This window comes from Pongo pygmaeus, chromosome 3 (assembly GCF_028885625.2).
Source record: "Pongo pygmaeus isolate AG05252 chromosome 3, NHGRI_mPonPyg2-v2.0_pri, whole genome shotgun sequence".
Lineage (NCBI taxonomy): Eukaryota > Metazoa > Chordata > Mammalia > Primates > Hominidae > Pongo > Pongo pygmaeus.
In genome coordinates this window covers 84,569,025-84,593,652 of record NC_072376.2, presented here as the reverse complement: position 1 = coordinate 84,593,652, position 24,628 = coordinate 84,569,025, and the positions used below count along the sequence as shown (strand labels likewise).

Sequence of the window (24,628 nt, the reverse complement as noted above, 5' to 3'; positions counted from 1 at the left end):
TAACAGCTTTAGCTATTGCCTCTGAGAAGATGTATCCCAAATCCATTGTGGTTATGACTTTTTTTTTTTTCTTAATTACAATTCTGTATTTCTCCACTGAATGCTGGGAATTTCCATCACTATTTCAAGAGAATGGTTAAAACAAAATGTATTAACTTTTTCTCCTGCCTTCCAGTTAGCTTGCCATTTTGGCTTTTCTGTTTCTGTGAATGAAAACATTAATTTCATAGTCATCCAACTTCAAAACTAAGGTTAGATTATGCCTTCCTTCTTTGTTGTTTTTTTCATTTATCAGGTATTTATTGAGTGTCTAGTTTATGCCAGGTATTGCTTTAAGCACTTGAGCTAAATAGTTGAACAAGTTGAACAAAGCAGACCAAGAAGTAATTCCTGACCAGAAGGGCAGTGGTGGGTTACTAACAATAAACAATGAACATGATAGGCAGTTAAGTGATCGAGTGTGTCGGAGGACAATAAGTGCGGTGGAAACAACAGTGTAGGGAAAGAGGCTTGGGGTGCTGGGTTGAGAAGCAGATGGGTAGTCCGTGTATGCTCTTTGAGAAGCAACACCTAAGCAAGGACTTAAAGGAGGTGAAAATGTTAGCCATGCAGAGTCCTAGGGGAAGAGGATTCCAAGTAGAGGAAAGAACCGGTGCAAAGGTCTTAAAGGGGAAACACCCCTTAAGTATTCAAGAATCAGCAAGGAGCCCATCGCGGCTGGAGTGAAGCCAGCAAGGAAGTGAGTGAGTAGATGAGGCCGGAGAGGTGGTGGAGTCTTGAAGGCAGTGATCGAGTCTTGAAGGCAGTGATCGAGTCTTGAAGGCAGTGATGCTGAGATGAGGGAGGGCCTAGGTGGACTCGGTAGGAACTTTGGTTATTAATCTAGGTGACAAGGGGAGACCTTCGAAAGTTTTGAATAGAGGAGCTTACATTTTAAAAGGTACCACTTTTTTTTTTCCTTGAAATCACTTTTAAATTAATTCCTTCCCCACTCCCCTGCCCTTTTCTCTTCCTGTTGCCACTTTTGCTATCTGGACTGTTATTTTAGCTTCTTGCTTGCTTCCATCTGGCACTTAATCATCAGAGAAATATGAAAATAGTATTTCGTTCTAGTTCATCCGGTCAACATTCTTTTTTATTTATTTATTTTTTGGGTCTCCGTTTCTACATGTTAAAATTCTGACCCAAGGTAGTACTAATAGTCCTCCGTGGCATTGTTTTGGAGCCTCCCTGCATAAACTCTTCCCTGAATGAATGGCTTGCTTGCTGTCCACATGTGTGCCAGGAGCTTTTGTACTTACAGGGGTGTCCAGTATTTTAGCTTCCGTGGGCCACACTGGAAGAAGAAGAATTGCCTGGGGTCACACATAAAATACACTCACACTAACGACAGCTGATGAGCTTAAAAATAATCACAAAAAAATCTCATAATGTTTTAAGAAAGTTTACGAATTTGTGTTGGGCTGCATTCAAAGCTGTCCTGGGCTGCCTGTGGCCCACAGGACACAGGTTGGACAAGCTTGCTTTAGCAACTTTGCTCCCCCTTGAACGGCCTCACCTCTAATTCCTTCTATTCTATCCCCACTATAGCAATACTCCCATCTTTGGAAAATCACCAAAAGTCTAAAAGCTCTTCATTCCCTCATTTGTATCATTCATTCATTCATGTAATTTTTCATCAGAACTTTATTGAATACATATTTTGTGCTAGCAATTGTGGTGGGGCTTAAGGCTCAAAGGTGAGCTAAGCTAGATATATGTGCCTTAGTAGCTAACAGTTCCACAGGGAAGACAGAGAACCATAGAGTTCACATTCAGCTAAATACACCCTTGAAATTTGTGTTAAGGACCAGGAGAGAAAAGAGCACATTACTTTCAGTTAGAATAATTGTCTAAGAGGGATCTAATTTAGATGGGGGCACCTCATTTTTGTGAGGTGAGGGAGTAAGAAAATCATTTTAAGGAGATAACATTTAAGTTGAAGCCTGGAGAATAAAAACCAGCCAGCTTAGGGAAGTGTGGTGTGGCTCTTTAAGCAGAATGAATGTCATTGCAAAGACCTGAGGTTATAAGGACCTTGGAAATAGAAAAAGAAAAAGAAAATCGAACAAAATCCCCCGAGGTTGGGGCCTCGTGAGGACACTGAGAATGGCAAACTTGAGGACGGTGGGCAGCGCAGATGACGTGGGCCTTAAAGGCCAAAGTAATGAGTGCAGTTTTAAGTGCAATGGGAAGCAATTAAAGTGTTTTAAGCAAAGGAGTGGCATGATCTTTTTGGAGGTTGAGACTTCCATCCGTTCATCAAAATCCATTTGTCTCTTCTCCCTGGGCTTACAGCCAGATTACGTTTCCTGGCCCTCTTTGCAGTTGGCTGTGAGCCATGCAACTGTATCCTATCTATGGCAGTAAGTGGAAATGGTGAATACCATGAGTAGGGCTAGCTCATACAAATTTCCCATGTGGGCTTCCTCATACTGCCTCCCGTTTTGACTAGGCATACTGGAAGCTTATATTAAGATGATAGAGCCACTGTCAGCCTGGACTCATGGATGGCTGTGTGGAGTAGAAACCCTTCCTGGCCAATCCAAAACCATCCTGAGCTTTATGTGAGTGAGAAAGGAGCACCTGATGTTTTGAGCCCTTACATGCTTGCTCCACTTGCTACCAAATTCAGATTTGTCCAAATTTAATATGATAATTTTAAAGGGCAATTTTGGCTGCCACACTGTGTGAATATGTAGATCATGTGGACAGTAACAGTGGCCAAAGCAAAGATTTATTGTAATGTGGACTAGGAACATTTCAGTTGAAATAGATACTAGATAATTTCGAGTGAAAAATCAACAGTTCCTACTAACAGTTTTCTGTGTCTGGTGAGATTATGGAGGAAAAAAATTTTACTCGATTTTACTATCAACTGCCCTGTCAATTACTTTTCTGCACTTTCCATAGCATACTCATTGAATTTCGGTAGGCATGTATTTTATTCAACTGGATTTAATCAAATGAGGACAAATGAACTATCTTTCAGGATTTCTCATTTATTAGTATATTTAGTACAGTGCTTTATATAAAGTACTTTCTTTTTTTTTTTTTTTTTTTGAGTTGGAGTCTCCCTCTGTCGCCCAGTCTGGAGTGCAGTGGTGCGATCTCGGCTCACTGCAAGCTCCGCCTCCCGGGTTCACGCCATTCTCCTGCCTCAGCCTCCCGAGTAGCTGGGACTACAGGCGCCTACCACCACACGTGGAAAATTTTTTTTTGTATTTTTTGTAGAGACAGGGTTTCACCGTGTTAGCCAGGATGGTCTCGATCTCCTGACCTCGTGATCTGCCCGTCTCGGCCTCCCAAAGTGCTGGGATTACAGGTGTGAGCCACTGTGCCCAGCCTATATAAAGTACTTTCTTTCATTAAACTTTACTTAAATTAATAAATAAAAGGGCCGACTTTCAGATTTTGGGTCCATGGAGTTATTGGATGTCACTTGATCCAACTCTTGCCTTGTCACTAATCCTGACTCAGTTTGACTTAAATTTTCTTTGCTTTCTAAGTGAGATGTTTAATTTTGTTGAATTTTGTTTTACCTATGGCTTAGTGGGGTAAAATAACATCATGTGGTCTGGAATTTGAATGTTTGCCGTAGCAGATATGGAGAAGTGTTTTCAAAAGGCCCATGGGCTAATCCTCACTGCCCCCCTATCACTTTCAAGTGACTGCAATAGCCATTGCGCATTGCTCAGAGTCACTGACCGCTTCAGTGGCACTGTTTCTTCCCTGAGTCAGGCACTCATCTGGGAGAATCATTATGATCTTTGGAAAATCTTAAGATAGGGAATTTCTGTAATCCGAATAAACAATGATGATGTTTATAGCTAAGGAAGTGTTAGTGGACTTAGGAGGATGGGCGAATAATGTAGATGTTACAGAATGCAGTGACAGCGGATTTGGGGCAAAGAAAAGACTGTAATAAAGATGAATACTGAAACTCCCATGCTGATGCACTTCACCTTATAAACTTCCGTATATTTAAACAGACCTATCTTTCCAGGATAAAGCCGGTTCACGCTTTTTGCTACCAACAGATGGTGTTAGGGATGAGATAACATTTTATCCTTATACATTTTATTAACTTTTTATACGTTTACTGTGTTTGTGCTTAGTTTGGATGTATTTTATGGACATTAATTAATTAATGCCTGAGAAGGCCAATAGCAGTGAGTGTTGAAATTACTGGTAATACAAGATAAAATAATATGACCATAATATAGAATAGATTAAAATTAAAATTTGAAAGCATGAGGAAGATGTTGGAAATTATATTTGTAGAAGAGGTGAATCCATTAACCAATAGGAACAACTCTGAATAGGGAATAATTAATTATGTAACTTTTGAAAAGTACTGTGTATTTCATAGTACATGACTAAGTATAAAGTAATTAGTCAGATAAGGAAAGAAACTCCAATTATTGGAGTATCTGGAAGATCAGCATTACTACTAAGTACCCACTAGCTCAATGCTCTTTTAAGTGAAAGCTAGAGGTTTGTTCCAGAGGGTATGGGCCAAGAATAGTAGAAGAGTTGTAGTAATGTTTTCTTGTGAGACACGGCCCCATAGGTTCCAGGGCTGTTTGTATGTGCACATCATAAAGGCAAGTGTAGAAGTGACATATGGAGATGGCATAGCTTTTAAGAATTCCCTGTGAGGCTTACAAAGGGAAAGAAGGGAAATACTATACCCAGGTGTAGAAGTCAGAACAAAAAGGAAAAGGACGGATTTGAGTGTGACAGAAAAGCTATAGTTGTAGGCATATTTGCTAAATGTATATATATATATATTTATTTATATACATATATGAATATATATATATTTATATTTGCTGAAAACATATGCTCTTTGGTAAAGGACACCTCCCTTTTATTTCTATGTTGCTTGATAGCATAATGGCAAAGACATCAACATAGTTCAAAGGAGTAAGAAACTCCTCCTTTGTCTGTGTTACATGAGAGCCATGACCTCTTGTGTGAAAATACAGAATAAGTTAAAGGTCTGAGAAAAAATATGGCATCTCTAAATCTGATATATATTTTCAAAATAAGTGCAATTTCCACACTAAGACATTATTTGTTTGAATTTTGTTTTCAAATAAATGTGCTTGTATTTAAATTAATATTTCATATTATTGTATGATGTTTAAAGTAGAAACACAAGCCACAACTACTTGACTATAATGTGGACTTGATGTTTAAGAAATATCGCATTTTAGAAAAAAACATCATTTTTCTTCAGCTATAGTACTGGCTATAACCCTGGTGTTTTCTGAGTAATTAAAAGATGAAACAGAATCAGAAAGCAATAAATAGAGAGATGGAAGGAATTGAAAGCAAGAATAGGCTTTTCAGTGTGAAAGGATGCAGTTTGAGGGGGATATATATATATATATATATATATATAAAATATTAAAGTTATAACTTGAATCATAAAGTTAGATTAAGCTAGGACAAATATGAGTTAGTTCTTCAAATGAATAAACTTTAGAAATGTGGGATTTCCACAGAAGCTTAATGAGACTATTTTAAAGAAGTAACTTTACATACTGAATGTAGCATGGAACTCATTTCTCTCATGCCACCATGTTTGGTGGGAAGATGTAAATAAGTAAAAATGTATGTAACATTTGGACTACTGCTCCACAATGGGTTATTTTGGGAAATTAGAGATTTTTTGAATTTATGTGTCCCATATAATTCTTACTAGATATAAAGTACCAAGTAGAATATATAAATGCACTTATTTTGCAGTTTGATAAAATATATACATTGTGTGATTTCCGTATTCTTATCCTATGTAAATTGTGTATTCCATAGTGCCTTAATATGAATTTTTCATTTCTGTCATATGTGAATTTCTACCTTATATGAATTATTGATAGTTAATAATAACTATTTTAAATTTATGGTCAAATGTGGAAAGAAAAAGCGTTAGTTTTCACAAGTCATATTCTTGACATTTAAAAAGATGTGCTTGTGAGCTGAAGATGATAGATATTTCTTTTTTAAATTAACACATTTTGTGCTTTCTCTAGGCTGGAATGATAAAAAGTGATAATGAAGAGTATTTCATTGAACCCTTGGAAAGAGGTAAACAGATGGAGGAAGAAAAAGGAAGGATTCATGTTGTCTACAAGAGATCAGCAGTAGAGCAGGCTCCCATAGACATGTCCAAAGACTTCCACTACAGAGGTAGGCGTCTTGACAAAGCTTAATAATGAAATATAATTTTAAGATATGATGAAAACAACTCTCTCATCAAGTAAGAGAATGTGATTGCCATGTGCTCTTGTATAATGCGGAGGTAGAAAAAGAAGTTTACATTTATAAATCATGAAATGTGGCTTCCTTTTAAAAAATGCATAGAGTATATGTTACAGATATTTATTCCAGTGTGTTATATATCCCTGATATGACTTCTTTTAATACCTTTATATTAAAACTATTTGTTCTCTAGCTTATGTTAAAATTTGAAAATCTTTGTGGTTTGTGCTTTACAGAAGTATCTTAATTATGAATTATCACTGTTATTTTAAACCTTTTAAAGGACATATACTGGGATGGCAAACAGTTGCTTTTTGTTTTAAGACCAGTGTGTTGGATATATTTGAAAATAATAATGCCACTTGTCTTTAAAATCTATTTTGCAAAACTTTTACTAGATGGAGTAGGCAATGAATCAAATTCTTCTGTGGAATTTTATTTCAAATTAGGCTAGAACTGCTAAAGTCAAGTAAATTATGTTGCATCAAAGTTTTCTATTTTTGTTTGTTTAAATGAAACCTGAAAGTAACTTACTATTAAGGAGATATGCTTATACATTGTATATAAAATTTCCTTTGGGAGAAAAAGAAAATTTAGGAATCTATTTTTTTTTAACCAAATCTCAAGAAGTCTGTTACATTTGCCAAGACAACTTTCTTAATTAAGAATAAAGAGTTTTCTCTTAGGGAAGTGACATGGATATAAGTAAATATAAGTAATTTAGAAATAATTTGTCTTCTCGATTACCTTTTGAGACTTGCTACCTAGTCATTAGTTTGATTTTCAGATGCTACTATCTTCCCCTAAAATTATTTATGAACAGAATAGTGCAATTTAAGATAACTTTAAAGTTAACACATCTTGAAAATTTTAAAGAAATTTCTCATTTGAAACAACAGGACTGTATTAATAAATACAGTATTATGAAATGTATGCCTAGCTTAGAGAGTCACTGTAGTGGCTTTGCAGTTAGACTTGGTATGAGTAATAATAGCTCTGCACACAAGTTGTTCTGTTACCTTAGATTAGTACTTAACCTCTCTGAGCCTCAGTTTTTTTATGAAAAAAGAAGTAATATATATTGCACAGTTGTAATAATAATAGATGTATGTGCAAATTGCTGAATGTAGTATTCAACAAAAATAGGTGCTTAATCAATGCTAGCTGTTATTTAATTACCTGTTAATATTTAATATCTTTGCAGAATATTTGCATGTTAAGAGTTTCGTTAAAGTTGAACCATTAGTCATTGTTTGTCTTCATGTGAATACTGAATTTTCATATTCTAAAAATGTTATTCTAAATCAGAAGACTGGTTATGTTAAAGAAAAGATAGTAGGATAGAGTGCTTTTTCTTGGTTGTTCCATATTACTAATATCTAATACCTCTTTCAAAGCAATGGTTAAATATTTTTTAGGAAAGCGTAGGCCACATGCTATGGAATTGTATAGGAGAGCTGGAAGCCAGATCAGTTACTGTGGCTGTCCTTTCATCAGCTCCGTCTGTCATAACTGTAGTTTCATCAAGCTGTACCCTATTACTATATTTCAATTCCTGAAGGTCTCTATTTCTATAAATATTAGCCCTAGTACTTTTCATTAGTCTGATATTTATAAGAAGAGTTTTTTTTCTTGAAGTAATAAAGTTACAAGAAATATTATGTTTAATACTTATTGTATTTTTAGATAATAGAATAGGGAAATTAACAGTCAGGGTACGTATATACAAAGGAATTGGATGGAATTACAGAAATTTGGAACATTGCTTTAGAAAATTATTTAAAATGTCAATTTCAATAGCGTCAACATACTCAGTTTACTTAAAAGTTCTTTTTAATAATGCAGACACTGAAGACTGAGTTTTTCAGTCATGAATAGAAGACTGCAATTATAGTCTAAGTAGGCCGCCAACTAGAGTAATATATTTTGTTTCAATGGTCATGGGTCAGAGCAAAAGGAGTTCCTTTGTCACCTCTCAATTACCTTAAAACTTGAATCAAAATTGAATCATTCAGTTCTCTTAAAATGTTCCATGATAAACGTTAATATGAGCTTAATGATCTTCACCTTCTTATTTATGAAGTTCTGATTGAATTAAGTTGTGGGTGATATGAATTTACCTCCTTTTGAGAATCTTGAATTGTAACCATATATGTTAGAAGTGTAACTCTTTTGCCTAGGGGAACAAGTGATTCAGATTCAGAACTTTCAAATTCTTCCTTTAACTTTTTGGTAGCAAGACGGAGAGCCAAGTCTTCTCATAGATCAAATACCTTCCAACTGTAAATTAAGAATATATTTTTGTAATATATTCCATTATTTTAAAATGTAAAATGGAAAAAAATTAGGTTTAGGAAGATATATTGATTTATAAATGAAAACCAAAGCACTATATAAAATAGTGCCTTTTCTGGATTAATTCAAGATTTTATTTTAGGAAACATATGAGGTCTTTCTTAATGAGTTATATAGGAAGAGGAATAAAATCCATAAGCTAAGACTTACATGGAATGAAATGTATTTGAGAACCATGGTCTCCATACATTTCTCTGACAGCAAGTCATCAGTAGGAGTTTTGATCATAAGCAAGCCATTTCTGACCCTGCAGGATTTCATCAGTAAGGCCCATGTAATATTCCGCCCTATTTTGCTAGTTGTCACAGTAATTGGCTAGCTACATTTCTTGATTTGGCAGTTTAGTTCCTCAGAACTGCCATTCATTTGAGTTCTGTAGTTTGTTGCAAGTGTTATACATTAAAATCTATTAAGACCTGAACTAGATGATGGAGAGATAGAGCCAAATGGATAGAAATTGAAGGAAAACTGATGGAGTTTTGTGATGGGATAGATGTTGGAGGGCGTGGGGAAAGAGAGAGAGATTGTTTAAGGAGGACTCAGAATTCTAATCTAGAAGACTAGAGAATTCTCTTTCCAGAATTCAGGTATATAAAATGAGAAACAGAAATAGGCTTGATAAAGGAGGATGATAAGTTGGTCCAATTTAAGTAGATTAAGATAGATGATCTTTTAGAACACTGAGTGAATTTAAAAAATGCATGGTGTATTTTCATAATCATGTCCCAGAGGCAAAGTATGAATGGCCTTCTAAACATTTCTTGTGGTAGGGATGGGTAGAGATTAGCTTGAGAGCGAGGTAGCAGTTATTGGCTCGTTGATGGTTAGAATGCCCCTTCTTGCCTTCTACTCTCTCATTCTCAGGTGTATCACTGAGAATCTGAAGGTATACACTGCACAGAATTGGGATCCTATGAAAGATATTTGCTGTAGATAAGGAGGACTTTATGTCTCCAGAAAACAAGATTAAAACTAGAAACAAAACAAAAATTGTGCTTCTCCCACACTCTGGAGCCCTAAGCTATTCCGCTTGACCAAATGAAAATATCTATTTCTATTTCCTGTCCCTTAAGAATATTCAGCTGAGTTTCCAACAAAAGTCACAGCTTTGAAACTGTTAAGATAATGTGTCATATGGTACGATTCAACAACACAAAAACAATCAATCAATCCCATATATAGCGGATTCTTCTTCCTTGACTCTTAATAGAAAAGTTGTATTGTTTTCACAATGTGAAACATATGACGAGTTGTTTAAAAATATGGTTTTTTTTAGTCAAAAATGCAGTGCTCTGCTTTAGAATTACTCTTTAAAGAATAAGATCTGAAGCAGTTTTACATTTGGCAATATAAATAATAGTGTCTTCTAGTGCAGAAGTGGCAAGTATTCATAACACATAGCACTGCCAGTTTCTAGCAAACGAATAGCATCCTTTTCATTACACAAAAAACAAACTTAGCATGCTTATGACAAATAAATTTGTCTACTTCATCATGGTCGGCATGTTTAATTTGCTTCTTTTTCAGATTTAGGGGTATGGAAATGACATTTTGAAACTCTTTAATTTGGACAAAATTATATTTGAAACTCTAATTGGTAACAATATACTTAATAAAAATTAAAGGGTCATAAATTTCACCTCTACTATTAAATCAATCATTTGTCTAAACTCACATAAAAAAATATACCCCTGCCTATCTCATAAGAATGTTTACTCTGTCATCACTAAGGAGTTTGCTTTAGGCAGTCTACTTTTTTGGGGGAAGGTGGCTGAACTTGTATGACATCATTCAGCATTTTACATTTTTAATTTAATCCCTAGGCCCTAGGCTTCTCCCCTCAAATTACCCACTATTCATTCACCAGAAGCTTTGTGTTAAAGTAATTTTTGTAATTACATCCTACCAGTGGGAAACAAGGAATAGTGAGCCTTTATCTCCTAGCTTCCTTTCAGGATTTTCATTTTCCTGCATGAACCCAAGTGCTTGTGTTGCTGGTGTGGTTGTCATGGTGCTGTGAAGGCGTGTTTTTGTCCCAGGTGGGAAACATGTAGAAGTCAGAAATGATTTGGGAGTTGCTGCTGGTTGCCAGGGAATGAAACTATGAAACAAGAACTAGAAAAACGAGAAGATTATTTCTTATTTTATTGCTCCTAGGAACTTCCTAGGCCCAGAGCCCTTCCTTGAATCTGTAGACATGTCAGTATATACTCTAACCTGCTGTATTTGGAAGTTCTCATGACCTATGCCCTGATCAAAGAGAATCATTGGTGGGCTTTGTAACCCATGCAAATATTGAACAATAGAAATTAATTTCAGCAGATGTTTTTTAGTAAATGAAGTATGGAACATAATATTACTAAATTACTAAGATAGATCAAGTAGCAATCGTTATTTTGGGTAGGTGTTAAATTACAAATTTTTCATACCCGCATCATCTTATTTAGCAGCCAATCATTTGTCAAGGCTATTACTATTGGATTCATGTGGAAATACTAATCATATTTATGGAATCTATTGTCTGGTTGGTCTTGTATGTTTCACAATTGGGGTATTTATAACAATTATTGACAAAATGAAGGCAATATGAAGATTGAATTATTACATAAAATAGGAAGCAGAGTGAAGGTTAAAGAGCTTTCATATGTGAAACATAAAGGGTAATACTGTATTTTTTTCATTAAATTGCCTTACTGAGTTTCTTCTGTCTCTGTATGAATAGTTTCAAAGAAAAGAGCTTATTTAGGAGATAGATAGACCAGCATTAAAGTGTTACAAATGTAACTCCATATTTTTTTTCCAATAAAGAATTGAAGATGAAAAGACACAAAATGTGTTGAGACTTCAGAGCTCAGGATTACTATTTAGTTCTTGATCTTGCATTAATGGAGAAAGAGAATTGGGAGGTTTTAAATATGTGTTTGACTGACTGAACTGAAATTGAAGGCAGTAAACATACATCAGGGTAGAAAGCCAATTCAGATAATTTGGGCCAGATCTTGATTCTTAAATTAAGTAATTTCCTACTCAGAAAAAAGCTGTATCAATTACTGATTCATGAGGAAGCAGTTCATACCAGGAAAAAGCTTTGCTAGTATTTAAAATGTACTTGCTCTTTTTCAGTATAAAACACACTCTATTATCAAAATGTAGTGTTTGCGTTCTCGCATGTCAACTGCTTTTGCTTAGGAGGGATAGACGCTTTTTTAAGAAAAATTTTGAGTACATTTTGACTCTGCTCATGCCAAGCGGGCCTCCTTAACCACATTTTATTTTATTTTTATTTTATTTTATTTTTTATTATACTTCAAGTTCTGGGTTACATGTGCAGAACATGCAGTTTTGTTACATAGGTATACACGTGCCCTGGTGGTTTGTTGCACCCATCAACCCATCACCTACATTAGGTATTTCTCCCAGTGTTATCCCTCCCCTAGGCCCCCACCCCCTGACAGGGCCTGGTGTGTGATGTTCCCCTCCCTGTGTCCATGTGTTCTCATTGTTCGTGGTGTTTGGTTTTCTGGTCTTGTGATAGTTTGCTGAGAATGATGGTTTCCAGCTTCATCCATATCCCTGCAAAGGACATGAACTCATCCTTTTTTATGGCTGCATAGTATTCCACGTTAACCACATTTTAAAGCCTGTACTTCTTTTTTTTTTTTTTTTTTTCCAGGTACAATGATTTATAAACTTTCATGTTAGTAAGTGGGAAGCATTTGTGTTAGGAATCCAGACATTTGTGGAGGTTTAATAATCTTTTGTTTCATCATTTTTATTTATTACTCAGATGCTCAATATATTTTTAAAAGATAATTTTCTATAAATTAGATGTCATTTATTGTCCTGTCATTGTTTTGTTTTCCTTGCTGGATCATCAAGCATTAACTTTAAACGTAATATTTATTTATGAGAATCAATACTATCCACTCTTGAACACGTTCATTTAGGATTTTGCAAATTGTGTGTCTGTAAGTGTGTGTGCGTGAGTGTGTGTATGTGTGTACCTCCTACGTCTCTGTGGAGGATTCAGTTAGGTTATTCTCACTACCCTCTGTCTTCAGAGGATCTTTTTCATATGAGTCTTCTACCGGGCATCTTCCTGATATATGGGGTAAAGGTTGATGGTGTCTGTTAAAGAAAAAGAAAACGTGGGAAAAATAAATGTGGCTCTGAAATAATATTTTTATTATTATTATATTACTATAAGTAGTAGAAACTACAAAATGAACAGTCATTTTATTAATAAAAGGATTTCATTGTGGTACATATTAATTCTTCACAAATGTTCAAGGATAAAACAAAGAAAAAAAACAGGAAAAAGTAGTTCAGTTATTTTACAATGTTGAATGCATCATATGTCTATTAAAATTTCTATATAAAATTATCCCATATTAACCATAGTATGGGTTCCTGTGGCTGGCCAAGTAGGCACTGCTGGGCTGGCTATCTTTTCTGTGTGGTATCTGCTAGCCCTGTTGGTATTTACTGCCAGCTTGACTATAGTCTGCTGTCATTAGTACAGCAAACCATCCTGAGTTCTGGCTGGGACTGCTATTTGTCCAGCCTATATGATCCATTCACTCACAGCTTCTGGTATGGGACGCACATCGACACTGATTCAGCAGCCCTCTCTCACAGGCTCCCCAGGAGACTCAGACATTGCTGTTCTTGTTGCACAAGAATTGTGGGGAGTCACAGCTTCTTAGATTGTAAACAGAGTGATGTCCTAGCCGCCCATAAAGTGTTCTTCCAGAATCTCCAAAACAGAGTAGGAGAAAAGGCTTTGGCTCTTACAGTTCCTTGATGATTTGCATATTTTAGCCTCTTTAATCCAAATTAAAGAACCTCTGCTTGGCCCTTGAATCTGTATGTGAAAATCCTGTATTTTAATCCTGTATGCTTAATCCTATCTCTCCCCATCTGAGACTTGGCCTTGAAGGGAACTGGGAAGGAATTACAACCATTGTCTTCCCAGTTCTGTTTATTTCCCTCATCCAGAGGCAGCCTAAGACCAAAAGGGCTAGGCTTGTATTTTCCCTCCTCTAATTATATGCTTTTTCTTCACTAATCCAGACTAATGACTAAGACTTATGATAAACAGGACTTTCTCTACCTAAGAGGAAAACAAAACAAAAACAAATTTAAAAAGTTTGTGATATAGTTTCCAGGCCTACCATTAATGTACTGTGTGAGAACTAAGTATTCAGAAAATCCTTTCTCTCTTAACACAACCTAGCTTACAAATCTGTTTTTTGTAAATATTACTTGAATCCAGGAGCTGAATATTGAGTCTCTTTATATTTTTTTATATTGTATTAAGAATGCTTAACATGAGATCTATCCTTTTTTAAAAGGATAATATTCCATGTATGTATATACCACATTTTCTTTATCTATTCATCTATCAGTGAACATTTAGGTTGTTTCCACATCTTGGATATTGTGAATAATGCTGAAGTGAACAACAGGGTGCAAATATTTCTTCAAGGTCCTGATTTCAGTTCTTTTGGATATATGCCCTGAAGTGAGATATCTGGATCATATGGTAGTTCTATTTTTTAATATTCTCAGGAGCCTCAACATACTTTATTTTCTCTAGGAACTGCACTATTTACATTCCCACCAACAGTGCAAGTGTTCCCTTTTCTCTACATCTCCTCAATACTTATCTTTCTTACCACAGGCATTCTAACAGGTGTTATGTAATATCTCACTTCTGTTTTGATTGTTATTTCCCTGATCAGTGATGCTGAGTATCTTTTCATATGTCTGTTGGTCTGTTTTACATTGAAGAATTGTCTATTCAAGCCCTTCACCCATTCTTTAATCGAGTTATTTTGTACGTTTTGTGTGTGCATGTGTGTGTGTGTGTGTGTGTTTTGTTTGCTTATTTGTTTTGCTACTGAGTTGAAGGAGTTCCTTAGATTTTTTGGATATTATTCTCATATCAGATATATGGTTTGCAAATATTTTCTCCCATTCTATAGGTTGCCTTTTCACCCTGTTAATTTTTCCTTCACTGTGTAGAAGCTTTTTAGTTTGATGTAGTCCTATTTGTCTATTTTGGCTTTTGTTGCCTGTGCTTTTGGGGTCATAACTAGCAAATTATTGTGAAGATCAATATCATGAAGATTTTTTTGCTTTCTCCTAGGAGTTTTATAGTTTCAGTTCTTACATTTAAGTCTTCGATCTATCTGGGGTTGATTTTTGTTTATGGTGTAAGAGGAGGGTTCAATTACATTCTTTTGCATGTGTATATTCACTTTTCCCAATACCATTCATTGAGGAGACTCTCCTTTCCCCATTGTGTATTTTTGTGGAGGACCATTTGAACATATATGCGTGGGTTTATTTCTGGGCTGTCTATTCTGTTCCATTAGTCTGTCTGTTTTTATGCCAATATTATATTCATTTGGTCATGGTTGCTTGGTTATAGATTTTGAAGTCCCATAGTATGATGCTTCCAGCTTTGTTCTTTGTTGTAAAGATTATTTTGGCTACCAAGGGTCCTCTGTGGTTTCATAGGAATTTTATAATTTTTTTTCTATGTCCATAAAAAATGCCACTGGAATCTTAATAGGGATTTCATAGAATCTGTAGATCATATTGGGTATTTTAAGCAGTATGGACGTTTTAACAATAACTTTTCCAATGCATGAACATGGGATATCTTTCTATTTATTTGTTTCTTTTTTATTCTTCATGCAAGAATTCTAGTATGTAATATTCTCCATCCCTTCCCTTTTCTCTCCATTGACTCAAAGCCTCCCAGCCATTTCTGAGGGCTGATTATTAAGTAGGTTATCTACACACAAAGTCAAGGAGAAATATTTTCCAAAATTATCCCCATTGTGCAAGTTCTAATATTTATGTGGTTGACGTTGTTGTAGTTTCAAATTGTTACAGTTGCAGAAACCGTATGTGTTCAAGGGTTGTTGAAAGGACTCTTGTGAGGAGCTTTTTATTTTAAAAAATTTTTTATCTCTAAGTTGGGATGAGGAATGATAAAATGTCAAATGCAAAATAGCAAAAAATAGTGTTAAGAATAAAATTAATGTTAGAAAAAATAAATTTTTCTGCATAACTCAAGCACACTTTACCACATGATTTTTCACTTATAACATCACAAATATAGCTTTGACATCGTAAGTAACTAGGAGAACCTTGGAATTTTCAGTTTTCTGATGTCTGTATATCCAAATTTGGGATCTTAATACTACTTGACTCTTATTTTGTTTTCTATCTAATATCTACAGATATTGAGTTTTATCCCAAATTCCACAGAATTTTATATGTGAGTAAAAAGGAATCAAATTTTCTTCATGAATATAGAAACATTATATTTTATTTCTGATACTGTTAAAACTGCTTAGGGTTATCTATGCATATCAGAGAGTAGATAGTATTAATGTGGTCACCACGAAGCCATATACTTACTTTTGCAGATTTTTCTAACTTTTTATCCAGATATAGAAAAGTGACAGAAGTACCATGTCCAGGCCTCACTCAGTACAAATAGAGAGATCATCTGTTTTAGTCTTCTTCAATTCTTGGCAAAAACAAAGGAAAAATTAAGACCAAACATGATGGCAGTTTCTTACTTTAGGTACCCAGTTCCAGTGACTAAAGCTTAAAGAACACTTTGACTGTGTTATACAGCAGAGAAACTAATAAACGAATAAGGATGAGAAACCATAAGTGCTCAGTGTTCAGTTCTTTGGGAATACCCCCTGGTATTTCCAGGTATAGGGACTAAAATATAAGACCTAGGTATAAGCAACTATTTCCGTAAATATATTTTGATTAATGTAAGAACACTTTGCATTGAGATGGGATCCCGCATATTTTCTGTTCAACCCCCTTTGGACACTCCCCCCACACCACGTCCAAGACCTTAATGGACATTCCTGTGAAAGATGTTTTATAGCCAAAGGAAGACAGTCCAACTGTGTTACATTTCTTAGAGTAATCTTTGCCAAGGATATTCTGTAAAAACAGATTCTGACATTTGAATCTGATCTCTTCAGCTAGTTTTGAGATTAGACCTTCATTCTGGGTCTTTATAATACTCAAGAAATAATGAATCTAAGCATGGACTTTTTTGATACAAGACTATCTAACATATATCTCTTTAATAATCTTTATTATTTCCTATATTACAGAAAGGAAAAAAGAGCTAACATGTTTCAGCTAATTCATGAGAAAACTAAAGCACTTATTAGAGATAAACTGAGTGTTTATATTTTATGCCTTCAAAAACTGTGAAGACAATATTAAATTACAAATGATAAATTTTAGATGAACACTTACGGTATTCTTGATGCAAGGTACATACCTTGTTATCATTTATTTATCAGATGCTCAATATATGCTCTTTCATCAAATAGTACAGCATACTTCAGTAAAGATTGGTATTAAAACCAAATCATTGTGCAATTAGCATTATAGTGAATGATCTAGAAAATATATGTTGTGTGACTTTAGAGATAACAGTGAAGGCTCAAGTGTCATAGGGACTTCATGTGAATATTCAAAGATGCTTGGGTTTTGATTCGAGATACAATGACTGGGAGAAAGGAGGCCATTCCTGAGGAAAGAAGACAAGGAAAGAAGACTAAGTTTAGAGAACTAACTAATGGTGATAGTATGGTGAAAATATTATTATCAATAACTCTTAATCACTGAAAGTAAAAAAGGCACATAGTGATACATTACCCTGATGCTGTTTTCATAATAACTAATTCAATGAGATCGATTCAGTGTCTTAGATATTATTGTTATGTAAATATTTCTTTTCTTTTAGTAGAGTTTATTTCAAGGGCTTATCATTAAGTAGTTTTATAACCTTGGTCAAGTTACTTAACCTATCAGTGCTTAAGATTCCTCATCTACAAGGCAGAGAAAATAAGAACGCTTACTTCAGGCATTGTTCTTTGGATTAAATCTAATATTGACTTAAAGCAATTAGCTTTAGTTTCTTATACTTACTAAGCTGTCAATAAGTTAGCTCTGACATTTTATTTTTAAATCACAACTACGTCTTTCCTTTGTGATGGTTTTATAATCTTATAAAGAATTATCAGCCATCTTTCTTTGAGCATGTGGTTTGTAGCATATTTTCTTTCTTTCTTTCTTTCTTTCTTTTTTTTTTTTTGAGACGGAGTATCTCTCTGTCGCCCAGGCTGGAGTGCAGTGGCGCGATCTTAGCCCACTGCAACCTCCGCCCCCCAGGTTCAAGTGATTCTCCTACCTCAGCCTACCAAGTAGCTGGGATTACAGGAGCCTGCCACCATGCCCAGCTAATTTTTGTATGTTTAGTAGAGACGGGGTTTCACTGTGTTGGCCAGGCTGGTCTTGAACTCCAGACCTCAGGTGATCCACCCACCTCAGCCTCCCAAAGTGCTGGGATTACAGGTGTGAGCCACCGTGCCCAACCTGTAGCATATTTTCACATAGTATCACTTACTGCTCAACCCTGGCATCATTCAGATGTTCTGTTTCATGTGTCCACTCCTAGCTTTTAGGAAACTGCTGTCCAGTAGGATTTTACGTGATGATGGAAGTGTTCTAAATTAGTGCTGTCCAGTATGGTAGCCACTGGTCATATGTAGTTATTGAGATGTGACTAGTGTAACTGATGAACTGAACTTTTATTTTTATTTAATTTTAATTCATTCAAATTTATATAGTTGCATATGACTAATGGCACCTATATTGGACAGTGTGGGTCTAGGATTTGCACCATGGTGTGTGTACACACCATGTCCAATACATATATATGTGTGTATATATATACATGTATATGTGTGTGTGTATATATATACATATATACATAGATATGTACGTATATATGTATATATACGTCCAATACATATGTCCAATATATACATATATATGTCCAATACATATATATATACACAAATATATATATATATCTTCTTGACAGTTTTCTAAGTTCTTCCCAAAAACTTATTTCATTTGAGTCTCCCAAGAATTACATAAAATAGGTGGAATTACCCCAATTTTTCCTTTTTGTTCAACATTGCTTACTCAGGGGTCTAGCACAGTACCTAGCACAGGGTAGGTCTTCAATAAATATTGATTGAACAAATGAATGATGAGTGATTCTGATACTCAGAAATGTTAAGAACCTTGCTGAGAAAAATAATTTTTTTTTTCAGAGAAGAGTCTTGTTCTATTGCCCAGGCTGGAGTGCGGTAGCATAATCATAGCTCACTGCAACCTCAAACTCCTGGATTTAAGCAATCCTCTTACCTTAGCCTCCCCAGTAACTGGGACTACAGGTGTGCACTACCACACTCAGCTAATTTCTTTTACTTTTTTGTACAGATGAGGTCTCACTATGTTGCCCAGGCTGGTCTCAAACTCCTGGTCTCAAGCAATCCTCCCACCAAAGCCTCACAAAGTGCTCAGATTCTGATGGCTCACGCCTGGCCAGAAAAATAACTTAAACATTTTCGCCACATTTTTAATTAGATAATAAAGTGAAAGCTTTGCAAATACTTTTAAAACTGAACAAGAAAGCTCTCAACTAAAATGTTTTGGGAAGGTGCAAAATGAAGTAGAACAACTAGTGTGACATAGAAGAAGGCCTGTACTGTCAAAGATTCTCTGTAATTTGTAGACGAAAATTACAAGGAAGGTAATCTGAAATTGCACTTATCGCCTTAGATGTCTGGTTATCAAACCCAGACTGTGTAATGAAGTCCCGGGCTATATTCTTTTTACTGTTGGAGGGTGGGGGTTGAATGGGACTCAGGAGTGGGATGCATAGCACAGAAGAGGTAGTTTGTGGGGTCCTCCAGATTTAGGATGTAGAACTTGTTTACTTAGTCACTGTTGTCACACATTTCTTTCTCTTTTGTTTTCATCTTATGAACTTTCATAAAGATGTGCATGAGTCTTCAAGATGATGTAAGTGTCCCTTGTCTTCATAAATATCTGGTTGGAATTTGGGTCCTTTCATCCTTTGTAGATACTTTTATGTATGTATGTATGTATGTATGTATGTATTTATTTATTTTAGACGGAGTCTCGCTCTGTCACCCAGGTTGGAGTGCAGTGGCACGATCTCGGCTCACTGCAACCTCCGCTTCCCAGGTTCAAGCAATTCTCCTGTCTCAGCCTCCCAAGTAGCTGGGATTACAGGTGCACGTTACTATGCACAGCTTTTTTTTTTTGTATTTTTAGTAGAGACGGGGTTTCTCCATGTTGGCCAGGCTGGTCTTGAACCCCTGACCTCAGGTGATCCACCTGCCTCGGCCTCCCAAAGTGCTGGGATTACAGAAGTGAGCCACCACACCTGGCAGATACTTTTATTTTATCAACATTGTTACCACATTTCTCTAAGGAACATTTTTTGTTTTGTACCTTTCATCTGTTATCCAACTCCCCCTCAACAATGCTCTCATCCTTAGCAATTTATGTAAATAGTTTTCTGCAGAGACCTAAAAATTTCAACAGATTGTTGTTCTCAGAACTTATTTTCCTGGTCCTCTTCATGATGACACTTCATAGCAGATTGTTTCTTTAAATTTTCTTTTGTCTCCTGATACCCTCAGTGTAGGCTCCTTATTCCTTACTATCTTTGATCAGTTGTTTTGGGTCTCCTTCTTCTCCTACAATGTAGTAGTGGTTTTTTTTTTTTTTTTACATTCAGTTGTATCCTACATAGTTTACAAGGGATGCTCTTTTTGTAGCTTCAGGTATGTTCACTGAATATCCATGGTCTTCTCTAGTATAGGTTTTGTGATCAGAAAGACATGTGTTCAAATCACAGCTCTGCAATTATCAGCTCTGTCACTTGCAGAACTTTAGGAAGCCTCTTAGGTATCACTGCCTCATCTATAAAGCTAAACTTCTGCGTGTCTCAAGATGCTGTTAATTATATGGTGCCCTGCACAAGATGGGCAGTCAGCTCACAATTTCTCTCCTGTTTTCCTCTCCCCTTTTCCTGTCTTACCACAGCCAAAACTATAGTTGATATACTTTTCTTTTTTCTTTCTTTTTTTTTTTTTTTTTTGTGTGTGTGTGAGAGAGAGAGAGATAGAGTCTCACCCTGTTGCCCAGGCTGGAATGCAGTAGCGTGATCTCAGCTCTCTGCAACCTCCACCTCCCTGGTTCAAGCGATTCTCTTGCCTTAGCTTCCTGAGTAGCTGGAATTACAAGCACCCACCACGGCACCTGGCTAATTTTTTGTATTTTTGGTAGAGACGGGTTTCACCATGTTGGCCAGGCTGGTCTCGAACTCATGACCTCACATGATCCACCCACCTCGGCCTCCCAAAGTGCTAGGATTACAGCGTAAGCCACTGCGCCCGGCCGATATACTTTTCTTATATTTGCCTCAGGTAAGAACGGTTAATGCCAGATTATGAAGAACCTTATTTTACAAGTTTAAAAAAATATACTCACAGAAGGTATGTACTATAATATGTATTTTAGAAAATCTGTCTTCCATTCATGTGGAATACAGAGTACACTTGTGGAGTATAGAGAGGAGTGAGAGAGTAGAGGCAGGGAAAAGAGCTTGGAGTGTTTTTCTCTGGAGTACTAATCCAGGTGAGAGGTGATGAGGGCATGAGGTGTGTCAACTACAATGTGAAAAAGAAGGAGTGGATTTGTCTGAGCCCATTTTAAGAATCAGGGCAGACATTTTTATGGGGCTGCTTTAACTTGAGGCTGTTCATGATCATTATGACCATTTCATTTTTAATTTTAGAAATTTTAAAATAAAAGCACAACAGCATTCCTTAGGCTATCCCCTGACTCCTACCCAATCTCTGAGTATAAGATTCAAAAATGGAGCAAAAATAAGGGTTCTTTGTTTTATATATATTACTTAGTACTTTTGTAAATCCAGAAAGCATAGTATTTAAAATTTGTTTCTTAAGTCATTAAATCATAGTTGTAAATACCCCAACATAATGTGCTTTAAAAGTAATGTCATGTGTCCATCTTTATGGAAGGAAAAGACAGCATATGATGCCTGCTCTGATGTAGTGTGGGATGCAGTTAGCTAGGCTTCCTCATCGTCTCCCCTGCTTGTTCTTTTTGTAAATTTAATTATATTCCCTTCTGCATCTGCAGTGTCTTCTTGTCACCTCCACTTAGTGTTCATTATCCAGCATGGGTGTCATCATTTCTTTTTTTCTCTGAAAGTTTTTTTCCTGATATTTTATAGTTCTTATAAGTTATGTTGATTTTCATACTTTGTCATATACCATATTATTATGTTACTTCATGTTTTTAATTCTTAATTCATTGAAATCTGTTTTTTAGCTTCTCCTATCTGATTTACTTGCAAAATAAATGACAAAATCTTTGATGAGAAAACTGTGCTGATACATTTGCTTTTTCCTTACCTTACCTCTCTTTAAGGTCCTCCACAGATACCTGTGACTCAGACTGGCTAACACTGAGTTTGTTTCTAATCCTCCACCAGTTCCTGGACTACTCCTTCTTTATCCTTTCTTCTTCTATTCCAGTTTTAGTAAATGAAACCAACATCCACCCAGTTAACTCCCTGATTTTCACATCCCTTATCCAGTTGGTAAGCAGTACCCACAAATTTTACATCTAGATAACTCTCAAGAAAATGGCCCAGGGTCTGTTGTTTCCACTTTTGTTCAGAGCCTAATAATTTTTGTTTCAAATACTGCAGCAGCATCCTGAACTGTTTTCCTGCTTCTAAACCTATCCCCCTCTATTCCATTTTGAGATAGAAGGTTACCAAATGTTGTGGACCATGTATCCACAGCACATGCGTGTGTATATGCGCACACACACATACAAATATACTACTATCTTTTATACATTATGGAACATGCATCCTATGTATTGTAGAACTTTCATGGAGCTACAAATTTTGAAGACTGTAATAAAGAGAACTATAGAAATTCTTTTTCACCATATTCCAGTAAATGTTTTTGTATGTGTTTGCAATCTCTGCTTTGGAGATTACTGCTTTTGATTGAAGATGTAGTCATCATTGTAAACTGAAATACTTTATGTCATTTATTAATCTAAAAATGTTTAGTGGCTCCCAACTCCCTATTGAATAAAATATAAATTTTTGATATTTGTCCTCCATTGCCTGGTACTTCCATAGTTTATCTATTTTATCTCATTATTCATAAGGGACGCCACTCCCCAGTATACACTCATTATTTTGGTTCTACTGAACTTTCAATTGCCTAAACACTTATTTTTTTAACCTTGCCTTTTTTTGTCCTTATACATGCTAGACTGCATATATGGATATATGAGTTGAATATGTCCATATTTAAGTTGTTTTCAAAGGAGTCTATCATTTTTAAAATTTGTGGAAATAACTGCCTTTAAACTATTTGACATTCTTTAGATAATCTAATTTGCTTTTGCCATATGTGCAGCTGGGCTCCCACCTGTAATCTCAGCACTTTGGGAGGCCGAGGCGGGTGGATCACCTGAGGTCAGGAGTTTGAGACCAGCCTGATCAACATGGTGAAACCCCGTCTCTACTAAAAATACAAAAATTGGCCAGGTGTAGTGGCACATGCCTCTAATCCTAGCTACTCCAGAGGCTGAGGCAGGAGAATAGCTTGCACCCAGGAGGCGGAGGTTGCAGTGAGTCGAGATCGTGCCACTGCACTCAGCCTGGGCAACAAGAGTGAAACTCCATCTCAAAAAAAACAAAAAAAAAAAAGCCAAATGTGCATATATGTTGGAGACTAAAAGGGTGAGAAATGGATTTTATTCACATCATACCGTATGTTGCCTACGAAACTGCTGGACATTTAGTATCAGAATATTAATTTAATAATATATCTAATTTCAAAAGCATAACTTTTGGTTTCCTTTCAAGTGTATGAATCAACTATTTTAGTGTAGTAGTATTTACTAGTTCAGTTTTAGAAGATGTTTGGGTGAGAGGGAAACATGCTTCAGTATGACTTCTTTTGAATAATGCAAAAAATAAACATACATCACCCACCTCAATGGGTAGAATACTTTTGTATTTGAAAGGGTAGGAAATGTATGCTGCAGAAATGGCAATGTTGTGGGTGAAGAGATCTTCATTATCTCAACCAACAGTGGTCTTCAGAAGCAATGACATCATTGTTGCTTCACTGACTTCAGAATTCATGCAAGAGACAGAGGCCCATGAACTTAAGACAGCTTCTTTGTCAGACATGGTGTAGAAAGGAAGACACAAAGAACTTCCCGTTGAGTCATGGCGGGCTTTGCGACTCCTTTCTTGGCCCTTTGTGAAAGCACATGACTGGACTTGTAGAAGATTAACCCCCTTAACATTTCTGTAAAAATTTAAACAGATGCAAAGCAGCACCATCAGTTTTTTTTTTCCTCTCTGTTGTGAATTCAGTATTCTGGTGGGCAGTGAATTATATTGAATCCCCTCAGAGAGGCCAGGGCAGTCAATGGTGACTGTGAATGGGGCCCTCTGAAGGGCTCAGCTGTGGGTTTTTTTGGGCTTTCACTGTTCTTTATAGCTTTATTCCTCTGAAAGAGCTCCCTCGAAGAGTGGGGTCAGTCTAGAGACCTTTATAGTGCTTGAAGTAATCCACCCTTTAATCTATTCCTTCCTGTGGGAAAATCAGTGTGGAAAAAGAAAAGAGTGAGCCTGGTATTTACGTCTGGATATAGACTGTTTAGACAGTTTACTTTTAATCTTCTACTGTCCTTTGCATGAGTACAGCTTGTTTTCAAATTTAGTTTCTTAATAAAACAAATTCCAGAAATTCAATACATGGTTTGTGCTGATAATTTAATCTAGTTATAGATGCTGAAGAGCTGTTGTTCTTAACCTTCTTTCCTAGCCTGGATCATCAGTTCATTGATCCAGCAGACATTACATGTATTTAAAAGTAAGTATATACTATCTTATTAATAAAATGATATAAGTGATCTCTACATCTTTTTTGTTTTCCTGGTTGTGACTTTA

The 24,628-nt window shown here is 35.9% G+C and overlaps 1 protein-coding gene across 2 annotated transcripts in view; it reads left to right on the top strand.

Annotated features, from left to right (window-relative positions):
• ADAMTS3 (ADAM metallopeptidase with thrombospondin type 1 motif 3) overlaps positions 1 to 24,628 on the top strand; it is a 281,972-nt gene that overhangs the window by 139,329 nt on the left and 118,015 nt on the right. For both annotated transcript variants that reach the window (XM_054486086.1, XM_063663751.1), the window contains exon 4: positions 6,081 to 6,237. In XM_054486086.1, coding sequence (XP_054342061.1) covers positions 6,081 to 6,237 — 157 coding nt within the window. The remainder of the gene's footprint in view (positions 1 to 6,080; positions 6,238 to 24,628) is intronic.